Source organism: Natator depressus, chromosome 8, assembly GCF_965152275.1.
Source record: "Natator depressus isolate rNatDep1 chromosome 8, rNatDep2.hap1, whole genome shotgun sequence".
Classification (NCBI taxonomy): domain Eukaryota; kingdom Metazoa; phylum Chordata; order Testudines; family Cheloniidae; genus Natator; species Natator depressus.
The window spans coordinates 78,490,260-78,505,555 of NC_134241.1; the positions used below are offsets into that span (position 1 = coordinate 78,490,260).

Sequence of the window (15,296 nt, forward strand, 5' to 3'; positions counted from 1 at the left end):
TGATTGCTTTGTCTTTGAAGTGCTGCTTCCATTTAAATGGAGGGTAAACTCCCATTTACTTTAATGAGATTAGATCAGTTCCCTTGTCTCTATATTTAGCTTTAGCTTTCTTTCTTGTCATAGGTATTTTCTTTCATTAAAGTTTCTGCCCAGGGCAGGAAAAAATGCTGTGTTGCTGAATAAATTGTGAAATATTTGCATTTGTGAAGCCAACTCCTCAATCATTGCTCCTCCTCTGACATTAAGATGACACTTTTTATAGTGCAGTAGCTGCTCTTACTCTTCTCAGCAATCCAAGAGATAACAATGCAGCAGCCTGCAGTGTGTCATCTGCCAGTAAGTTTTTAGAAGTTTTACAAATTTTATCTCAATGCAGTGAGAAACAGTGATGTTAAATGTTAAGGTATATTTTTGTGTTCACATATTTATTTTAAAGCTGTCAAATTAGTTTAGTACACAGTTCACTGGCAATTAAACTTGACCTATTTAGCATCTAAAATTGAGTGGAAAAGAATGTGTTTGGAGGTAAGATGAAATAAGGTAAAACTTCTAAACAGAGGTGTTTATCATCTAACTTCAATTTTTATCTGTAAGCTAAAAAGCCACCTGTTGTAAACAAAGGCATTTACTAACAACACCCAAATGAAAGAACGTAAAGAACCCAACTTGCTTGTCATTATTTGTGCTCTTTACTTAATTTGTGCAATGAAAATGAATGAAGTTATTTTCATTTTCAGATTCTGTGCTGTAATGTTTGAGTTGCAAACACTGCAGGGGAGTGCTTTATTTCTTTAAAACCAACTGCTGTCACTGGAATGTTTATAAAACTGGTCTGTTGGTTTTAAGCTTCTTTTTACAAGATTTTACTTTTGGGTCAATCTAAGTTCACTCTAATGAACTGGTTTGTGTCACTGTTTAAGTCATGGACTTTTCTCTCATTTTTAGCATACTCAATAATCTTTTAATTTCACTTTTCACTGGTGCTTTCAGATATAAAAAGGAGGATTTGGGGTTCTAGAAAGTTTTATCTATACCTCAGTTGATTTTTTCCAGTTTCTTGATGTCATTTCCCCCCCTAAATTTAGCTTTTTCTGATCTTGTATTCTTTTCAGGTGTTTATTTCTGTATTTATTTCTTCATGTGAAACCTTTTCTCTCTTTCTCCAAGATGTTTATGTGGAGCGATCTGGGTTCTACCCCTGAATCTGCCAGTGAGCAGCACAAGTTACTTTGGTTTATGTCTTTCATTGTAATCTCTTCCCTGCCTGAGTTTCCTCATCATTAAAATGGAGTGAATGATGCTTAACCATCTTTGTTAAGTGCAGTGAGTTATAGGGAAGGAAAGTGCAGTAAATAGTAAGTGCTAAATGTTTCTCCTTCTCTTAGTTTTTTGCTATCCTGCCGCAAGTCCTCTCACCTCTCCCATTCCCCTCCACATTGGGGCTTGTCTGTACATCTCTTTCATTTTCCCTTATGAGTCTGCTCTCCCCAGGCCCTAGAGCAGTTTCTCTCCCCAGATCCAGTTTCCCTCACTCCTTCCTTGGATTCTCTTTTACTTTTTCCCTACCCTTCAGGGAGGCCTCCCCTTCCTATCTTGTTCTCTTCCCCCATCTTAGGTTTTCTATTCCCACATTGTCCGTTTATCCTCTGTCTCTCTCTCACCCTCATTCCCCACCTCCACTGCTATTGGCCCTTCACCTCTCCTGCCTCCTGCAACCTCACCCCCTTCCTCTTGTTTCTCTCTCTCTCCATCAGTTGTCTCTTGCCTCTCTTGCCTTTGTTTCCCTGATTTGCTCTCTCCTCCTCCAGTTCTCATCTCTTGAGTTCTCCTCTTCATTCTACTCTGCTCTTCGCTCCCATTTCCCCAGTTACTTGCCTTCTTGCACAGGTGATTGCAGAGCGGAGGGGGAGGCCCTCAGGCAACTGGGAACAATTGTAGTAACTGCTCTCCCCTGCAGACAGTGACCCCAGCCGGGGCAGAGGCAGAACTGCTTCTATGCTCTGTGCCCTGCTCTTTCTCTGCCCTCCACCTCACCATGCAAGTGCTAAAGCAAAATGGCCAGCTCCAAATTCTGTTTTTAAGCTAGGCCATAATAGAATCATGCACCCAGGTGAAGATGTGATATGCTTCTGCTTGCCTTTTATAATTCCACAATAATGTCCATTTTCCTGCCATCTTTCAGTTGGCACCTTTATCCACCCGCTATTTTGCCTTCCTTCCCTGAAACGGAAGTTAATGGTTTCCTGATCCTGCCGAGCTACCCTTAAAAGACAGAGAGGAAAGCAGGGAGAAGGAAATCCTTCCTGATTCAGGGCTGCGAAGTCAGTATCAAGAATGAGAACGACCTGCCTCCTTCAGAGGTTGGGGAGCAGATAATGTTGCAGCACCAATGGAAGAGATATCATTCATTAAGTATTAAATCTATATGTTTCATAGAACCGTATTACATTTCTATAGAACCGAGCTGGTTTCATCTCTATTATATTCTCTAGGACTGTTTTATAATGGGGATGTTCTTAAGCTGCTGCCCTTTGATTTTTAGAGCACATCACAGGCAGTTCATAGAATATTCAACACCTCTCAGTCTCCAAAGCCCAAATCTGGGACACATTGCAGGACAATGACCCAAAACAAGAGATGTGAGAATCAAAGGAATACAAGAATCTTTAAACATTGAAAGACTTTAAAAATATATATAAATAACATTGTCTATCACTCCAGTGTCATGAGTCAACTTTTGTGATGCCACCAAATTATAGAAAGCAAGTTTTCACAGAATCAGTCTGAGATGGAGGCCAATCTGGGTTTTCAGAGAGGGACATCCCTTCTAATGAGTTGCATTACACTCCAGCGAAGTTTCAATACTGTAAAATGTCTCCTACACAACTTAAAACACACACAACACCCTCCCCCGCCTCACATCTCTGTTCTTCTCCAACGCACAACGGATAGGAATCCGAATTACAGTTACCTCCTTTCACACACAGCTTTGAATGGTCCTGGGTAGCAGTGACGACAATATTCTGCTCTTATAAGTCTGCACTGTTTTAACTTTGTTCCAGCACTGCAAACTGGCCAGTTGGATGGGAGCACATTTGTTCCTTTTACTTATCTTTCAAGAAACTCATAACTGTCCCCAAACATCTCATGTGCAAATCTAAGATCAGCAAAATTGTAAAAACAATGAAGTAATACTAAAATCAACAGGAGTCACTGACATCACTTACACTGTACATTAACCTTTTGTCAATAACAAGCTGGATAATTTTTTCCTTACGCTCATTTTTAATATTTTACAATTTCATTTTTTAAAAAATAATTAATATCAAATATACCTTATAAAATATACCTGATGTATAGAATATAAATTTAGAAGGCGCTTTACACTTAGGTAAATAGATTAAAAACCCTATGAAAAAATATATACTCAACAATTTAACCTACTTAAAATAGAAATGATATCAAATGTAGCTCATATATAGATCCCAAGTCTTAAATGTCTTTGGTGGATCCCTGAGCTGATAAGTAATATGCTCTATAGGATACAAGTATACATGACCTCAGGAAAAGGCCAGAAAGGTTCTGAGGATTTCCTGCTCAGAGCCTTGAAGGACTAGTTTTTTAATCCATTCTGACCTTGAAGATACAGGTTTCTTTGTCCAATAACTCAGTATAAAACTATCTAATCTAAACTGATATTTATAAAGTACCTAATAACTTCATACCTAATCAAGGTATGAAGTTCCAGTTTGGGATCATAGTATATTGAATGGTCTCTACTTTCATAGAATCATAGACTATCAGGGTTGGAAGGGACCTTAGGAGGTCATCTAGTCCAACCCCCTGCTCAAAGCAGGACCAATCCCCAACTAAATCATCCCAGCCAGGGCTTTGTCAAGCCTGACCTTAAAAATATCTAAGGAAGGAGATTCCACCACCTCCCTAGGTAACGCATTCCAGTGTTTCACCACCCTCCTAGTGAAAAAGTTTTTCCTAATATCCAACCTAATATTTCCTAATATCCAACCTAAACCTCCCCCACTGCCCCCCACTTTCTATTGCTAGATTTTTTTCCCCCACACTTTTCCTTGTGTTTTTAATTTCTTTTTTCCTTCTTTCAGTCATTTTCTATCTGTATCTATGGAGTCTGGTCTTTCTTTAGCCTTGTCATTGTAGGAAGGATGTTGTGAAAAAGCAAGACTTGGATCATGTGCTGTACACAGTTAGGCTTGGGCTGGCCTTGATCTCCTGTGGTGAGAAATCACACAGACTAAGGCAGACTGCTGACAATGCTGTACCACCAGGTCCTGGGCACTGATAGCTTCATGGCTTTTAATAGAATTAGGGGCTGAGTAATTCAGTGAGGTATTTTTCTCAGAAGGAAAGGTATAATCAGAGCCGCACAACAGTTAATATAAATTAATATACAGGTGGAGTTGTTTCTGGTGATAATTATGGAGCATGGTAATGTCTCCAGGAATGTGTTGCTAATATTCAAACAAGGGGCTCCTACTAAGTTGTTCTTTCTTCTGTCTGGCTGAATGGGAGCAACAGGTGTCTATGCTTGGAGAGAATAGATAGGCCAAAGAATACATTCATTGGTCACTTCAGGAATAATCCTCTGTCATTGTAACCACAGCCAGAGCAGAATCACTGCTTAGCAAACAAGCTTATGTCACATACAGTTCACTGGAAATTTTTCTGCTTTGGTCCTGAAAACTGATAGTGAAGTGGAGTGTTCAGCTCATGTAGTTTGAAATGGGGGAGGGAGCCTGTAGGGGGACCCACACCATCCTTCCCTGGATTTTTTGCTTTTTTAAATGCCTGAAAGTTGGTACAATCATCAGCTGGAGAGGGTTTGACTCCCATCTAAAGCAGGGGAAATTTCCTTACAACTCCTTTCCATTTGGTGGCAGAATTTTAGCAAGAAGCCCCTCTGAGCCCTCCAGCTCATCGCTGAATGCTTCCATTGTTAAAGCTGCAGTATGGTTTGTGTTATTCTGGAGGCATCTAGTAGCAAATCAGGAGTTAGGATTACATTTTAAAATGAGTTTAAAAGGGGAAATAAATTCCCTTCTCTTTAAAAGTAGGTGGCCAATGGGTGTGAAATTTCACGCACTTTTAGTTTTTCTGCCCTTTGAATTTTCTTAACTCCGTCCCCCCTCCCTTCCCGAGCAAAGGATGGCAACCTTCCATCACCCCCTTTAACTGCCCTTTACCAAATACCCTCTCCCAACACAGTTAACTACTACACCGAACATCCACAACCAGTGCTGGGGGAAAATAATCTGGTAAAGATGTGTGTGCAGAAAGGCAAAGGTGGGGGGGGGGGAGGGTAGCACTCAGGTTGTGGTGTGTGATCAGTGGTGTCTATTAGTTGTGGTGAGGGTAAGGTACGTGCTTATGGGAAGACAAGTAGAAGGTATGTACTGTGAGGTGGCTTAACTTTACATTTCCTTGCTTTTTGTGAGTTTGGGATGGATGTTGGGACAGATTCTCAACCAGTGTAAATTGTCATAGCACTCATAATGACAGGTTTCAGTGTAGCAGCCATGTTAGTCTGTATCCGCAAAAAGAACAGGTGCCACAAGTACTCCTGTTCTTTTTGTCATAGCACTGTTTATTCCAACTAAAGGATCTCCCCTCTTGTGTCTGATTTTGACACTGCCAGCTTTAGTTTGTTTTAATGTTCTCATTTTGTCTGAGCGGTACAGTGCTCCACTTCCAGAACAGCCACGTTCACCTGGGCACTGAGGAGAAGTGGACTTCAGGGTTCCTAGAAAAGGGTAACCAGCTCTCCCCCATCTCCAGGCCATTGGTCTGAGGCATCAGCCTCATCTCAACAGGCTCCTCTCAGAGGCAGCCGAAAGAGGATGCTACTGGCTTTCTCCTCCAGTAGCAGAACCTTCAACTCCAGGGCAGAGGATGAGGAGGGCAGCAGGGGGGAGAACAAAAGTTGGGATATTTTTTAAATCACCAGAACAGAAGATGTTTTTGTGTTCAGTGTTTAACTGCTTGATAACAGAGTGGCAGATTGAAAAAGAAAAATGTACACATATGTATTCAAGTCTAGATGTATTCAGTCTAGATGACTGAATGTAACGTGTACCTGCCTTCTGAATCAGGGAAGTAACTGGTTGATGTACATAGATATAATGAGAATTTGTATTTGGATACAGCTTGCCTGTAGTGTTTTATCCTGTGTTTATGTGTATTATTCAAAACACACACTAGAAGATGTGATACAGTGATGGTAATAAAACTTTCTTAATAAAATAAAAGCCTTTACTTGTATTACAAAATCACTATCACAGCACTGCCAAGCAAACCAGCTTCCCTAGAGCACCAAAACAACAATAATAAACTACTACCACAACCAGCGATAAAGCAAACTGTATAAACCAAACATTGAACAGTGCAAACAGTGCCATAAAAAAAGATCCCCTAATTGTGTGTCCCCCCTGGCATATTCTCCTTTCCCTTCCTTGTGTGTTTAGCATGCACCTGCTACAACTGCACAGCTGTGGAGACCTGCAGGAGTGTGTGTGTGTGTAGAGGGGGATGCATGCAGTGAAGAGGGGGTCAGCACAAGGCTGGAAGTATGCTGGGCCTAGATTTGCCCTGTCCAGCTGCTGCTAAGTACTGGTTGCATGGGCCACCCAACCACGGAATTGTCCATAGTGTTTCTGGTATGCAGCGCATGGGTAACATGGAGGGGATTCAGGCCCTGGTGCAGGCATAGCAGGAGCCTGCACTCCGCAGCCTGCCTGTGCCTTTCCACTTGCTCTGAATCCTTGTCTCTATGGTATTGCACCTGCTTGTTGGCCCTGTCCAGAATGTCAACTGTAAGTTCTTCACAGAAACAATTCTTCCTGTATCGGTCCATGACAGTACAGAGACCCAGGCTTCTGCTGGAGAACATGTGAACTGCTGAGGTACAGTGGCCAGAAGAGGTAGAGGTAGGAGTGCCTGCAAGCAAACATGAAACAGAACTAAGCATGGTCTGAGTGATTCACAAAAGGTTCAGTGCATGAGTTAAAAAAAAAAAAAAAAAAATCTTTGCTGAATCGCAAGGACGAAAAAAAAAGGATGCTTTGTAAAACTCAACCTTCAGAGGAACTTTTCAGATCCTAGATGCTCTGTGGACATAAGAAATTAATACTTTGTAAATCAATGATAATTTTGCAGTTAGTCATAATACAATGATGGGTTATTTACAATGAAATTCAATCAGATTTCAGTAATCTACATTTCACTCTTCAGACATATAGCTCAAAGGCTTAACTCCAAAGTGGAAAAGATGAAAACACTGATTGATGTGCATTACAGTTCTGTAATCCATCTATTTAATAATTTCACATTTGCAAACTTCTCTGCATATGTTCTTTACTTACCATCATCCTGATCGCAATCTTCACTTCTGCAGGAAATTTCAGCTGCCCACAGGGACAATGGAGGAACTAAGTAACAGCAAAGCAAAGTGACTTTCTAAAGAGTCGGCTGCACAAAATGAGCAAATACCAGATTTTAAAGGAGTTGTTTTCTGAAGTTCATTTCTCTTGCTTGATTCAGTTTCATTCCCGTCAGCTATCACCACAATGCAGTGAGTCGGCTATAACTGTCTGTGATACCACAGAGCAAGTCAAAGTAATTGTGACAGAGCTGCACAATTTGAACAGATAAAACTGAAATTGTTCAACCAAAATGTTGATGGAATGAGGAATGTTTGAGGCAATGAGGAATGTTTCATATACACTCAAAGCCCCAGGCTGTAAGGTGCTGATTGCCAGTTGCGTCTATGAGAGCTCAGTGTGCTGAACAGAGTTGCTTGAATTATTTTAATTAATTTTTTTTGCAACAAAAGAATTTACTTTTGACAAAAGGGAAATTTTTGTGGGAAAATTTCAGTTATCATTTTTTTCTGGTTTTCATTAATAAACAAAAACAACAAAGACAATCGACCCCTGAAAGCTAGATTTTTATTTATATATACATTCTGATTGTTTCTGTTTGCTTTTGACCGCTGGGAACTTCAGTTTTCTGACAGAAACCTGAAAGACTCCATGACAAGTGCTGACACCACCAAAAAAATTTCATTTTTGTTGAATTTACTTGCAGAAATAAAAACACATTGCCTGAACCAGCTCTAGTGCTAAGGAGCTTCAACTACCTTTGGGTCTAATCCAGCAAAATGATGAACGTTCCTCATGAGGTGTTAAACACCCTCAGCCTCCTGTAACAGGGTTCACTTGCAGTTTGGGCACCTCCTGGTGGCTGCATCTGGGGATTAGCTCCATTCAAGTCAGACGCCCACTTCCGGCAGTTGTTCACACCACGTCACTCCTCTCTCTTTGCAATAACTCACCATACAAAGAATATGTAGGAATGAAAACAGCACTATGACAACTGGAAGTTTGAACTTCATCCTCAAGTTCACATTAATCTTGGTAATTAATCTCAATAATAAAACAATTTGATTGATAGGTTTTAAAATATAAAATTAGTAGCAGCTGTGTTCTCAATATTACACTTAATGTAATGCATCTGTTGCAAAATCTATGGAAATAACCTATTTTCTCATTATCATATTGTATTCTATATTGAAGGAATAGGATTAATATACCATGTAAAGTGTATCGTATGAACAGCATGATCAGTAATACAGAAAAAATTGCAACCTTATATTGGAGCTTGGAACCTTTTTTGTTCACATTGACATACAGATAAAGCATTTACAGTCAAAACTGTTTTAAAGAAAGCAACAAATATTGTCTTATTATTAGAGGTTTCCTTTTTATTAAAGGTGGGGCAGAATTGTACTGCAAACAGTTGGCAGTATTTTAGGGTAATTTATTGAGGCAGGAAGTTGCCTGTTTGAGGTAGTCTCTTGTAGTGGTATCATTGTTCTATACCGTGCTACCTCAAGGACACTGAATATGTATCCTTAGCATTTCTTCATCATCTTGTACTTCTTACTGAATACACTACAATATAGCACTTACATCTTATGCTATAGCACAAAGAAAGCAATGTAATACAGAGTGAACCTGCTGTAGACTTTTATAAATAGAGTATTTTCCTCCCATGCTATTTCCACTACCTCTCCTCTCCGGCAAGACTGATACCACCATTAGCCTCCCTATCACTCAGGCCAGTAATCTGATTGTTATCTTTGAAACCTCCTTCTCCTTCACTCCCCATATCCAGTGCTTCTGATCATAGAATCATAGAATACCAGGGTTGGAAGGGACCTCAGGAGGTCATCTAGTCCAACCCCCTGCTCAAAGCAGGACCGATCCCCGACTAAATCATCCCAGCCAGGGCTTTGTCAAGCCTGACCTTAAAAACTTCTAGGGAAGGAGATTCCACCACCTCCCTAGGTAACGCATTCCAGTGTTTCACCACCCTCATAGTGAAAAAGTTTTTCGTAATATTCAACCTAAATCTCCCCCACTGCAACTTGAGACCATTACTCCTTGTTCTGTCATCTGCTACCACAGAGAACAGTCTAGAGCCATCCTCTTTGGAACCCCCTTTCAGGTAGTTGAAAGCAGCTATCAAATCCCCCCTCATTCTTCTCTTCTGAAGACTAAACATCCCCAGTTCCCTCAGCCTCTCCTCATAAGTCATGTGTTCCAGTCCCCTAATCATTTTTGTGGCCCTCCACTGGACTCTTTCCAATTTTTCCACATCCTTCTTGTAGTGTGGGGCCCAAAACTGGACACAGTACTCCAGATGAGGCCTCACCAATGTCGAATAGAGGGGAATGATCACATACCTCGATCTGCTGGCAATGCCCCTACTTATACATTCCAAAATGCCATTGGCCTTCTTGGCAACAAGGGCACACTGTTGACTCATATCCAACTTCTCGTCCACTATAACCCCTAGGTCCTTTTCTGCAGAACTGCTGCCGAGCCATTCGGTCCCTAGTCTGTAGCAGATCATGGGATTCTTCCATCCTAAGTGCAGGACTCTGCACTTGTCCTTGTTGAACCTCATCAAATTTCTTTTGGCCCAATCCTCTAATTTGTCTAGGTCCCTCTGTATCCTATCCCTACCCTCCAGCGTATCTACCACTCCTCCCAGTTTAGTGTCATCTGCAAACTTGCTGAGGGTGCAACCCATGCCATCCTCCAGATCATTTATGAAGATATTGAACAAAACCGGCCCCAGGACTGACCCCTGGGGCACTCCACTTGATACCGGCTGCCAACTAGACATGGAGCCATTGATCACTACCCGTTGAGCCCGACAATCTAGCCAGCTTTCTATCCACCTTATAGTCCATTCATCCAGCCCATACTTCTTTAACTTGCTGGCAAGAATACTGTGGGAGACCGTGTCAAAAGCTTTGCTAAAGTCAAGGAACAACACGTCCACTGCTTTCCCTTCATCCCAGAACCAGTTATCTCGTCATAGAAGGCAATTAGATTAGTCAGGCATGACTTGCCCTTGGTGAATCCATGCTGACTGTTCCCGATCACTTTCCTCTCCTCTAAGTGCTTCAGAATTGATTCCTTGAGGACCTGCTCCATGATTTTTCCAGGGACTGAGGTGAGGCTGACTGGCCTGTAGTTCCCAGGATCCTCCTCCTTCCCTTTTTTAAAGATGGGCACTACATTAGCCTTTTTCCAGGCGTCCAGGAGCTCCCCCGATCGCCATGAGTTTTCAAAGATAATGGCCAATGGCTCTGCAATCACATCCGCCAACTCCTTTAGCACTCTCGGATGCAACGCATCCGGCCCCATGGACTTGTGCTCGTCCAGCTTTTCTAAATAGTCCCGAACCACTTCTTTCTCCACAGAGGGCTGGTCACCTTCTCCCCATGCTGTGCTGCCCAGTGCAGTAGTCTGGGAGCTGACCTTGTTCGTGAAGACAGAGGCAAAAAAAGCATTGAGTACATTAGCTTTTTCCACATCCTCTGTCACTAGGTTGCCTCCCTCATTCAGTAAGGGGCCCACGCTTTCCTTGACTTTCTTCTTGTTGCTAACATACCTGAAGAAACCCTTCTTGTTACTCTTAACATCGCTTGCTAGCTGCAACTCCAGGTGTGATTTGGCCTTCCTGATTTCACTCCTGCAAGCCCGAGCAATATTTTTATACTCATCCCTGGTCATTTGTCCAATCTTCCACTTCTTGTAAGCTTCTTTTTTGTATTTAAGATCAGCAAGGATTTCACTGTTAAGCCAAGCTGGTCGCCTGCCATATTTACTATTCTTTCTACACATTGGGATGGTTTGTCCCTGTAACCTCAATAAGGATTCTTTAAAATACAGCCAGCTCTCCTGGACTCCTTTCCCCCTCATGTTATTCTCCCAGGGGATCTTGCCCATCAGTTCCCTGAGGGAGTCAAAGTCTGCTTTCTCCCAGGGTCTGTATTCTGCTGCTCTCCTTTCTTCCTTGTGTTAGGATCCTGAATTCGACCATTTCATGGTCACTGCCTCCCAGGTTCCCATCCACTTTTGCTTCCCCTACTAATTCTTCCCGGTTTGTGAGCAGCAGGTCAAGAAGAGCTCTGCCCCTACTTGGTTCCTCCAGCACTTGCACCAGGAAATTGTCCCCTACATTTTCCAAAAACTTCCTGGATTGCCTGTGCACTGCTGTATTGCTCTCTCAGCAGATATCAGGGTGATTGAAGTCTCCCATGAGAACCAGGGCCTGCGATCTAGTAACTTCTGAGAGTTGCCGGAAGAAAGCCTCGTCCACCTCATCCCCCTGGTCTGGTGGTCGATAGTAGACTCCCACCACGACATCAACTACTGTTGCTTCTTTCTGGATATTATTGAAAAAAATCCATCTTTTGCTTTCTTTCATGATGCTCTAACCACTCTCCCACACCCTTATCGACTCCGACCTGTTGACGACTGCAATCTCCTCCCCCTAACCTCATCACCTACAGATCCCCATTGTGCTGCTGATCATCAAGCTCAAACTTTTTGTCCTTACTTTCAAGCTCTTACAGCATATAGCCCCTTGTGACATCCCCCAGGGTACAGTCTGGACTGTTGAACCGTTGTGTCCCTTTAACCCTCCAGCCCAGGGTGCCTTTCACACTGCTTTGCTAATGACAAGCAGCCTCTCAATGCTCTGCTCACACACAGCCGTTAGCATTTAAAGTCATTCCTAGCAAAGTTACATTAATGCTCTCCCAGCCACTCCTGAACTACATACAGGGCAACACCTGCAAATTCCCCAACCCTAGCTTTGCATCCCAGGAACGTGCATCTTATACTGCTCAGTAGACCCCTGTGCAGCATAAGCTCATATTGGTCTGACATTCCAAACGGTAATGTTTAGATGCACCAGCCTTGTTGGTTCAAGTGGAGTCCTGAAGCACTTCAATACAAATATTCACTGGATTAGGTAAAAGAATAAAAAGTTTAGTAACTAGAGAAAAATGTATTTGAAGTGATTATAAGTGATAAAGGCATAAAAGTCAGAACTGGTTACACAGGGGATAAAACCACAAACTAATTCCTAAACTTTACCAAGCTAAATAAGATTTGAAATCAAAAAGGTTTCTCTCACCCAAAAACTTTCAGCAGTCTATACTAACTGGAAAGACTACCAATGAGGACCACTCCCCTCAATCCAATGATGGTCCTATTGTCTTTCAAGTTATCTCACTGCTGTAAGTAGAGATGGGGGAGGAGAGGTGACGAGGTGGTCACTGTCTCTCTTTTTAATACTCTGACCCTTTGTACTGGAAAAGTCTTTGCTGGGTCATAGGGTCAGCAGTCCTTCAGATGAATTGTAAATACTTTGTTTACAACTCCCCTGCTGGTGAATCTCCAATTAAACAGTTAGTGATGAAGGCCAAACTTAATTTCCAATATTGCGGAAATTGCAGATCCTCCAGTATTAGGGTTCCACCGCAATTTTGATTTTAATTAGCTTACTTTGCACAGTCCACAATTTTGCATACATTTTGACAATTGCAACGCACACTTTTTTCCCCATTAGTGCAGTAGAACCTCATTTATCTGAGCTGACAGCAGCTGGGGCTCAGGCTGCCAGCCCCGTGCATGCAGTGCTTGGACTGTCAGCCCTGGGCATTGATGACTACAATATAGTTGCAGAAAAATGTCTGGTTATTAAAAAAATTAGCAGGCATAACATAATACTTGAGTGTTTATATTGTTCCAGAAAACTTTTCTTAAACAAATAAGTCTTCTCTGGCTTTTCCAAATTACCACAATTAATAAAGGTCAATTACTACTTTTCTTCAATTTTCCATATCTTGTCCGCAACTCAGCTGCAATTATTTGACAATCATCCCATGATTCAAGTAGGATCTTAGTAATGACTCTTTAGCATCCTGCTGACGTGAAAATGTGTCTTTGTCTCTGAAAAATGAGTTTGAGCCTGCTTTTCTAACTTTGTAACATGTTACTGTAAAATCATTGCTATACAGTAGTCTCATAACTTTACATACAAAGTTGCCACACAAATTTTACCAAGATAATAATGTTCAGCAGCTTATGAGTTTTCAAATGATACCACATGAGGTATACTTGGTACACACAAGGCATACTTTGTACAAGATATATCAAAACCATATAAAAGTGGTGAACATGGAGAACAGAGTATCCCGTGGGGCACAGTGTGTCACAAACCTGCCTAAATATCTCACCTGATCTTCCTCTGATTTCTTGCCTGTACCCTCTGCTTTGCCCATCTGATACCCCTTTTGTCTGTTTTTCAACAGCGCTTCCATCCCTCCCTCCATCCTGCCCCATATGCTTGGCATACCTTTTTGAAATCCATTTGTCAAACCTCCATCCTTGATCCATTCAAATCAATACTTAAGACTCTACGATCTCCCATAATCCCACCCACCCAACCCACCTTTTTCGGACTAGTACATATTTGTGTGCCTAACTTGAGTAACTATATCCTCATATATTGGTAACATAAGTCTTTTCTGACCACCTCTTTTCCTGGTGTATGTTATAGTCTCATTTGTGTGACAGATCTACCACTTACACAGCAAGGTCTTTGGAGTAAAGACTTGTCATTTACACCTTTTCTGTGAAGTTCTGAGCTCACTGTGGACGCTTTGAAATAATAACTAATAATAATTATAATATGTTCTGTTAAATACTTACTTGGGTTGTTACTAGAAACCTTAGCAGTAACTGAAAACCATAAATATATTTTTAAAGGTAACAGGGAAAAAATGCCAACCAGGAAATAAGCCAAGTTAATATGTAGAAAGAAAACCCTGGTCTGAGAAATAATTGTGTTCTAGGGAGTTAGTAGCTTTGAAATAATGCAAGACCCTACTGCTTCTGCTTATATTTTGTTGCTGTTACAAATTTGGGGAGAGGTTTAAAAGGATTTTGACACCTTTTGGCTGGTTGCATTAATTATTTCCAGGAGCAAGCCAGAAAATGAGAGAGTAGATCTGAGCTAATGGCATGGCTTGATTCTCCAGAGTGTGGGATGATCTCAGCTACAGGGAGATAAATCCAGAGTCACTCCATCAAACACTTTGTAGTCACTTAGATTTACAGCCTGGAGTGTTTGTTACTCAAACATCTGAGCAATGTGCTGAGAGAGACATAATATCTTGTCTCATTTTTTTCTTTTCCTCTCCTATTTGTTGTATTCATTGATTGTCTCTTGTCTTATACTTAGATTGTACACTTCTTGGGGCAGGGACTGTCTGTTTTTATGTTTTTGCATAGTGTGTAGCACAGTGGGGTCCTGTTTCATGATTAGGGTACTACCACAATACAAATAATAAACAATAATCATCATCATCATCATAATGGGCCTGATTCAGCAGTGTATAATTTCTATTTTAAGATGGTGTAACTCCATGGATTTCAGCCTAACATGTGACACTCCATTGATCTCAATGGCATAACAATGAATATAAACCAAAAGTAACACAGTGGTGAATCAAGTCTAATAGCCATAGTGACGGGTTTCAGAGTAACAGCCGTGTTAGTCTGTATTCGTAAAAAGAAAAAAGAAAAGGAGTACTTGTGGCACCTTAGAGACTAACCAGTTTATTTGAGCATGAGCTTTCGTGAGCTACAGCTCACTTCATCGGATGCATAGCATAGTTTCCACAATATGCTATGCATCCGATGAAGTGAGCTGTAGCTCACGAAAGCTCATGCTCAAATAAACTGGTTAGTCTCTAAGGTGCCACAAGTACTCCTTTTCTTTTTTCTTTTTAGCCATAGTGGCACATTATATCTCTCCTTTGTCAAACGGAACGTTTGTTCCAGACAATGGACAGATTACATGGGGTATTTGTACAGTGTCCAGTGCAACAGGGC

The 15,296-nt window shown here is 41.4% G+C and overlaps 1 protein-coding gene across 1 annotated transcript in view; it reads left to right on the forward strand.

The window, feature by feature from the left end:
• Nucleotides 1-278: 278 nt before the first annotated feature.
• LOC141992914 (uricase-like) overlaps nucleotides 279-15,296 on the forward strand; it is a 33,141-nt gene continuing 18,123 nt past the window's right edge. The window contains exon 1 of the mRNA XM_074962254.1: nucleotides 279-336. Coding sequence (XP_074818355.1) covers nucleotides 307-336 — 30 coding nt within the window. The 5' untranslated portion in view covers nucleotides 279-306. The remainder of the gene's footprint in view (nucleotides 337-15,296) is intronic.